The 7,604-nt window shown below is 39.3% G+C and overlaps 1 protein-coding gene across 1 annotated transcript in view; it reads left to right on the top strand.

The window, feature by feature from the left end:
- rab40b (RAB40B, member RAS oncogene family) overlaps positions 1-5,634 on the top strand; it is an 18,318-nt gene extending 12,684 nt beyond the window's left edge. The window contains exons 4-6 of the mRNA XM_020616690.1: positions 1,433-1,510; positions 2,357-2,579; positions 4,568-5,634. Coding sequence (XP_020472346.1) covers positions 1,433-1,510; positions 2,357-2,579; positions 4,568-4,866 — 600 coding nt within the window. The 3' untranslated portion in view covers positions 4,867-5,634. The remainder of the gene's footprint in view (positions 1-1,432; positions 1,511-2,356; positions 2,580-4,567) is intronic.
- The last annotated feature ends 1,970 nt before the right edge of the window (positions 5,635-7,604 follow it).

Here is a 7,604-nt window from a genome sequence, read left to right as displayed (position 1 = left end):
AGAGAAATAGGCCTTTTGTGTACATAGAACAAGCCATAGATCTTTGAGTTCAGCTCATGAAAAATGGGGGCAAACACAAAAGTGTTGCCTTTATAAAATAGCAAACACAAAAGTGTTGCATTTATAAAATGCATGTGTCCATTATAGCTGATGTTTTGACAGCCCAGCTCATAGCTTTACACATTGTAGCTGAGGCTTAACTCAGCTAATGTTGGGTTAGCTTTTTACATTGTAGTAGATGCTTAGCCCTAATAATGTGATGTTAGCATTACTGAGGTTGGATTTCTGGCAGTTTAGCCTTACTGTTCTGTTAGCTGGAGTTGCATGGCCAATAGCTTAACCCAGCTGATGTTTTACCACGTTTTTTACTACCTACTGTTGGATAGCTACGTGTTGATGTTGTCAACAGTCAGTAGTTTAGACTCATAAATGCGAAGATGTAGGTTTAGCCTGTTGTGCTTCCTCAGTCAGATTCCTGCAGACTTTACTCAAACATCTGAGTCCAGATATTTTAAACATGTCAGAACTATTTGTGATCTCTGAGCTGACTGGAAGCTGTTTTCTACTTGTCTGTTCATTTCATTGGATTGAAACTCAGCAGAGTTTTACTGTGTGGTAATCCTGACCTCAGACAGACTGAGCAATGAGAGGATGTGTGAAGAAACTCATCCCACACATCAAACAGCCATGGTCTGCTTTGTTTTGTTCCCACAGGAGGAAAAAGAGTCTTCATTGAATAAAACTGTGCTGTTATCATCACTCATCAGGCTATTAGTGGGTAGAGAGGAAATATCACCATGGCAACAGTGATAGCATCCCCACAGTGAGCCGAAAACCAGATCAGGAATCTTATTGTGTCAGAATATCTGCAGGTCTTCCTGGATTAAAAAGCACCAAAATTAGTTCCCTCAAAAAGGTTTTAGAAGTTTAGAAGTCTTAGTATGTGTTTACAAAGACATTGATAGCTTTGTCTGTTTTGAGTCTCTGTAGCCTTTTGTGTCTTTGTAGACATTCTTGTCTTTTTGGTGCTGCCGAGCTGACAAGCTATTTCCTCACAAAAAAACAGATTTATGACTGCTAATTCCATATCGTAGGTGAGCAGTGAATGAATAATGTCATGGTCATCAATGCACTTTGCATAACAGTTAGCTTGATTCCTTCCACCTGTTTTAGGCACCTTTTCAATTATAACAAAACAAGCTTCAGAAAAAAGGAGATGCATTTATAAAAAAAAGGTTGTGGACAAAAAGGAAACAGACTTAGAAAAATGTATACTATATTTGGATGCAAACTTGACTGATGTTATTTTTACCATTGGCTTACAAGGGGTTAATTTGTTTAATGGCGATTCCATTTGTCCTAAATGGTTAGCTTGTAATAATAATGTGTGAAAACATTTCTTTTTGCCTTTCCTTCCTCCTCTGTGGCTCAGGGAGTTATTCTGGTGTACGACATTGCCAACCGTTGGTCCTTTGATGGAATCGACAGGTGGATCAAAGAGATAGATGAGGTTAGTCTCTGTTTTATCGTGATATCAGCAGTGATTTTTCACATTGTTTGCGTTTAGATATTATTTAATAGACTGACCACTGAATGAGTCCCCACCAGCAACACACACTGCTGCATGTCAAGAAAACAGCACACACCAGGGTTCTGGTCCTGAGCAGGGTCTTTATTTGATCAATTTTGTCTTTTGATCGTCTACATGTTTACCCAGATTTCTTGGTGGGTAACGTTCTCCAGTCACTCTGGGCTGTGGTGTAGCCAGTAGGCTACAGTTTCTCTTTGAATAATCTTCTTTAACTTGCACCAACCCAGCAGGACAGTGTACAGTGGAGCCAAGGCAGCTGGTTTAGAGTTGGACATTACAAACAAAACCTGAAATGAAAAAGGAAACATTACCATTGAATTAAATGTATTGAAAAATGTTGTATGCTTTAGATTTAAAAAAAAAAAAAAAAAAAAAAAAATATTTCACAGTTCTGATAAAGAATTAATGTATAGTAAAACATTTGCTAATTTCTGACCATGCACTGTAAATCTGAGGAGAGGTGGTCTGACCCAGAGGTAACACTACAATATGAATACAAGTTCTAAACATTTTACCATCCAGCCTCCGTGATATGGATGTGAGATGACAGCAATTAATAAAAAATGTGGATATACCCATGCAGGTTGCCTTGAGTTATTACTATGTGGTAAGGCTCAAGGCTGAAAATAAATCTGTCTCTTCTTACATAGTATTTACATTTGGTTTTATTTGTTTAAACCCATTCACCATTCAGCTGAACAACCTGCCACTAAATGCCACATGTTCCTGTTAAAATCTTACCTTGTCTGTGTTCTGTTTACCCAGCATGCTCCAGGGGTGCCTAAGATCCTTGTTGGGAACCGTCTCCACCTGGCCTACAAGCGTAAGGTGACCACGGAGCAGGCGCAGGTGTACGCTGAGAAGCTGGGCGTCACTTTCTTCGAGGTGAGCCCACTGTGTAACTTCAACATCACTGAGTCTTTCACCGAGCTCGCCCGCATCGTTCTGATGAGACACGGCATGGAGCGGCTGTGGAGACCCAATAAAGGTTTGTCAGCACACATACATACATAAGACTGTCACTGCATACACACAGCTCTACTACTGCTACTGTGAAACCCATAGAGCCCCACAGTACATACATATGTGTTACTGCAAGTACAGACACAGGATTGTGATTGGATACATGCGTGGGAGGTTTATTGCTACTTAAGCAGAAATTTAACACAGTGTTTTAACTTGGAAATGCACCTATAGCCCTTACGTTACCCTGTGACCCTGAGCATCCCCTCTTCTCTCGGCTCTCTCTTTATTACATCACTACAGCTACTGTGAAACCCACAGAGCCTACAACTGGTGCTAAAAATCACAAGTTATAAAGACATTGCACAGTCAAATCTGAGCACACCAGTATGAAACACATTTTAGATTCATTGTGACTTTCACTTCCTGAGGATCTCATTACCTCTGATGTTCATGAACAACCGTCCATAAATCCACTAAGAAATCTGAGGAAAAGAGGCTGCTGAACCTGCCTGAGAATCCTCACGCTTTTCAGTTGTTTTCAGTATCTCAGTGATCCACTAATAGTTGTCTGTACATCCATGGGTACACTGCACACAGGAAGTGCTAATAGCTAATTCAGCTTACTTAATTTTCCAAAATGTAGATAAATATGGTTAAAAAACATGGTTCACGTTTTAGGCCGCAGGATAACTCGCAGAATCAGTGGCAGCTGTGTACTTTGTGTTTCTTGTAATATAAGTGAGAGACTTTTAACAGTTGATGTAATGTTGTGTGAAAGACTTTATAGAAAAAAATTACTTAAATATACCGATATTTAAACCAATATTAAATATATGTGTATAATAATTAATGATAATGAGAGAATTTAAAACAACCATTACAAGAACTCAGGGACTTTTTCTAAATCAAATCCAGCAACACTGTTGTTTTTCCCCCACAGCATTACTGCTCTGTTTCACTGTCACCGCTCTCATAGCGTAGTGATGGGCTGCAGCTGTTTGCAGAGGGGATGCTCTAAACAGCTACTGTCCACGACCTGCCCAGCAGCAACCAGCAGACAGACCCAGTCAGGGACCAGCTGGGGGACATAGTGGAGTATTTAGTGGCTACAGAGCCAGAGGTTTCCCCCAGGAGGCGGTGGAGACCAAACGCAGATCTAAGATAGAGGGAGTGGTGGACACACACACACACCATTGTACATGAAGGGTGGAAATAATCAACTGTTGGCTCTCAGGTTCAACATATCAACTTGATGATGCATCAGTGTCGTGTTTCCAGTTTGTTTCTGCTGACAGTTCACAGTTGCTGCAGGTTTAAAGATCCACAGTCTCCGTCTGCCTGTCCTCATGGCAACTGACAGACAGTGTTTTGTATTTAATATTGGCAGGTCTATACTGCTCTCTGCTGGACAGCCCTGAAAAACCCTCTTCACTTAGTTTCTGTGATTTGATGTTATTGTGCCATGGGCACAATGAAAAATAATTCATTTAGTCAGTACCAACAGGTAAATAATTGTCCTTTTTACATACAACCATAGCTGTTTTATCTCTCTTTGTTTTTAAATAGTCTTAATGCAGACATTTAAACTCTTCCACATTTTAGCCTCATGATGCCTTGTGAACACAGACAGCTGAAGTCATTCCTGTCCAGCCTGTTTCACTTGCTTCGCTAACTCAGTTTGATCTCTCATCTAGCTTTCCTGTGTTTGGTCTATGTGAAAAAATGGACTGTGTTCCTTGGGGTCATTTTCCATTTTCTAAGGCACATAAGCTCCATTACAGCAGCTGCTATGGGAAACTGAACCCTTCATGATTTTAACAAAGTTAAACAACACTTCCTTTCATGAGGACACTACAAGCACAGCAGCACAGCAGCTTGGTAACTTGGTTTCTCTCATATTCATCTGAAATTAATGGGCAATCCTTCCCATCACTCTCTTCATTTTATGAAGTTCACCAGAAAGCCTAGAACAGTGTTAAAGATGAATGAACATCCCTCTCTGTCTCTCAGTGTTGAGTCTTCAGGACCTCTGCTGTCGCTCCATCGTCTCCTGCACTCCGGTCCACCTGGTTGATAAACTCCCCCTCCCACTGGCTCTGAAGTCCCACCTCAAGTCCTTCTCCATGGCCAACGGCCTCAATGCCCGCATGATGCATGGACGCTCCTACTCCCTCACCGCCAACGCTGCTGCTCACCACGGCACCACCAAAAGAACCAGAGGGATGCTGCTGAAAAAACCCAAACTGATCCGAGCACCACCGCTCAGCCCATCTGCACAGAGCTGCAGAAACAGCTGCAAAATATCCTAACAGTTGGATGTATAGACAGGATGTTGTGTCTGTAAACACATCTGCTTTCAAGACAGACGGGAGTCATGACACCAGGAACTCATTTGTTTGTTTTAAACCTGCTCCCAAACTGCTGATACTGCAGTGACTGAGCAGCAGAAAATAAGGAAGTGGAAATGCAAACTGCTGCAGTCAGCAGTTTGCCTTCACTCACAGGAGCACAGAGAGCTGAAGTCCTGCCACTTTTAAAGCTAGCCTTTGTTCATCAGCCTCAGAGAGAAAGTGGATTTTCTCCGAAGGTCTCTCTTAAAAGCTCAAACATAATGCTTGAGTTGCCAGGTCTTCACAGATCCAAACATGCTACCTGATCTGAAATGGACCTGGGGGAAACTTAGCTTAACTTGACATAGACACCATAACTTCTCAAATAAAAGCCTAATGTGTTAATTTCCATGTGGTGCCCAGTGTAGCGATGATTGCAGCAGCAGTAAGTCCCACCACAGCCTGAGACGTATGTTGACTTTCTGGATCAGTTTTGTCGTTTGTGTTGTCTTTTCTCACGTAGACACACAAAAGAAATGACATCATGTCCAGATCAACAGTAAACATGTTGGTGTCAAAGCCAGACAGCAAGGACTCCTCTCCTACATTCATCAGTTCTTCAGTGTGACCGAGGGTCAGGCCACAGCTGGAAAAATGTCTGAGATTTCACCATGTTTGGGGGGAAAAAAGCATGTTATGACAAAAAATAAGAGTGTTTGTAATATTTTGAGAATAAAATAAAAAATGTTTGCACAGCTCTCAATATTTTGAAAAACTAAATATAACAGTTTTATCATAAAATGATTATATTCACAAAATAATTTTCTGTAAAAAAATACAACTATTCTCAAAACTAACTGCTTTATTTGATCAAAAACTCAGCAACCCTCAATTTGAATTCTCACAATATTGTTTTACCTTAGAACCTAAATTTGAACATTGCCACTCAAATCTTGAAATATTCAGATTGTATTATTGGAGTATTATACTTACTGCAAAAAAATGTGAGTTTTTAAAAAAATGTGCAGTTAATAATTCAGATTTTCTTCTCCATGTTACGATTTTATTCTTTAAACATCTGAACTTTATTCTCTGTTTTTAGTTTAACTCAGAATTGCAATTTAATCTCTAAATATTTATTTCCCCTTTTTCTCAAAAATAATACTTCTCTTATAAAATTGGAGGACTTCTTTCAAACTTTACAATTATTTTAAAATATTAAGATTTTTTTTTATTCCAATTACATCTTAACCTCAAAAATATAACTTTTTATATTTTCATTTTTATTCTTATTATTCTTCAGACAGTACTACCTACAAATTTAATTTTAAAACATTTCAACATTTCATTTTGTCACAAAGATCAACATTTTTCTCATTGAACAGTCACTTAGTTCTTACTTTTATCAAAACATTATGACTTTTTCTTAAAATATGTTTTTATTGTTGAAATCCCAGATTCTCTTTTCTAACAGTGGCCTTAATACTTTCAACATCCACCAGAGCTGGAAGTGCATTACAATGCCTGTTGTGATTGAAGGCAACACCTTTGTGATCCTTCACTATACTGAAGACGAAAAACTCAAGGGTAAAGTTGGCTTAGCAAAGAAGAAAAAAAGGTGGAATTTTTATCCATTGCCTCTTTAATAGCGAGTTATTCCTCAGGATGTTTTCTACAAAATGTGGACGATCACACAGACACGCATATTTGTACATAACGGCACTTTGCACACTGTATTTTTGCACAATATACTGAAATCCACAAACACATGTAAATCTTCTTCATGGCCTGTTTTAACTACAAACTGTCTGATGACCTCTGGCTTTTCACTTTCTGTACAGTATTTGTATGTAGTGTAAAAATCACTGTTTGATATAATGTTGATATTGATGGAGAATCTGTTGGTTTTGTATCTGTTGTTAGTGTAAAGTGATGTTATATTTTTTCTGAGTGATACCTGCACCAAAGATTCACTGCTTTACACTGTTTATCAATGTTTAATAAGATGCACCTTTACAATAAATTTTACCCACCATGAGTTTCAGTGGTTTGAACGTGCTGTGGTTCAGATTTCTGGCTAATTTTCAATCAAATTGTGTACTTAGAAGGAAGGTATAACTGGGACTCTGGGGGCTCCTGGAGATTGATGTTGATGTATCAACAGATCAGTTTGTGTAGCTGGGTGGTATTTCTCCAAGCAAAAACTAACTAACAATGAAAAGAATCTCGTGATATATCTGTGCAGATTCTCAGTCATCCAGGTCATAGTAAACCGCAACCGAAATAACCTTGGAAATCAACTGGACTTGGATATCTAGATCGAAGACGTTTCACCTCTCATCCAAGAGGCTTCATCAGTTCTGACTCGTGAATCTCGTGATACACGTAACAACGCGAGAAGCCAGGATGCTGCAGAGTAGTGTAACTAAAACAAGTTCTTAGCTTTGGAACCGTTTGTTGAAAACAGACGGGCCTCACATTTTTACTGAACAAGAAACGTGCCGCCCAGTGCAGCAGTGTGACTCTCTGGGGTGTGTTAAATAGTTGTTGGGCAACAGTGGAGGTCTAATGTTAGGGCACATACCAATTAAGTTAACTAAACCAGGGTCTGGATTCATAGATATTACAGTGAGTACACCACATTCATTGCGTTTAAGCTCTGGATGGGATTTGTGCAAAATAATGATAAAACAAAAACAGGCTGCATAATTGAAGCA

Source organism: Monopterus albus, unplaced genomic scaffold (genome assembly GCF_001952655.1).
Source record: "Monopterus albus unplaced genomic scaffold, M_albus_1.0 scaffold177.1, whole genome shotgun sequence".
In the NCBI taxonomy this organism is placed as follows: domain Eukaryota; kingdom Metazoa; phylum Chordata; class Actinopteri; order Synbranchiformes; family Synbranchidae; genus Monopterus; species Monopterus albus.
Note: the sequence above shows the minus strand (reverse complement) of the source record. Positions and strands in the feature narration are given on the sequence as shown.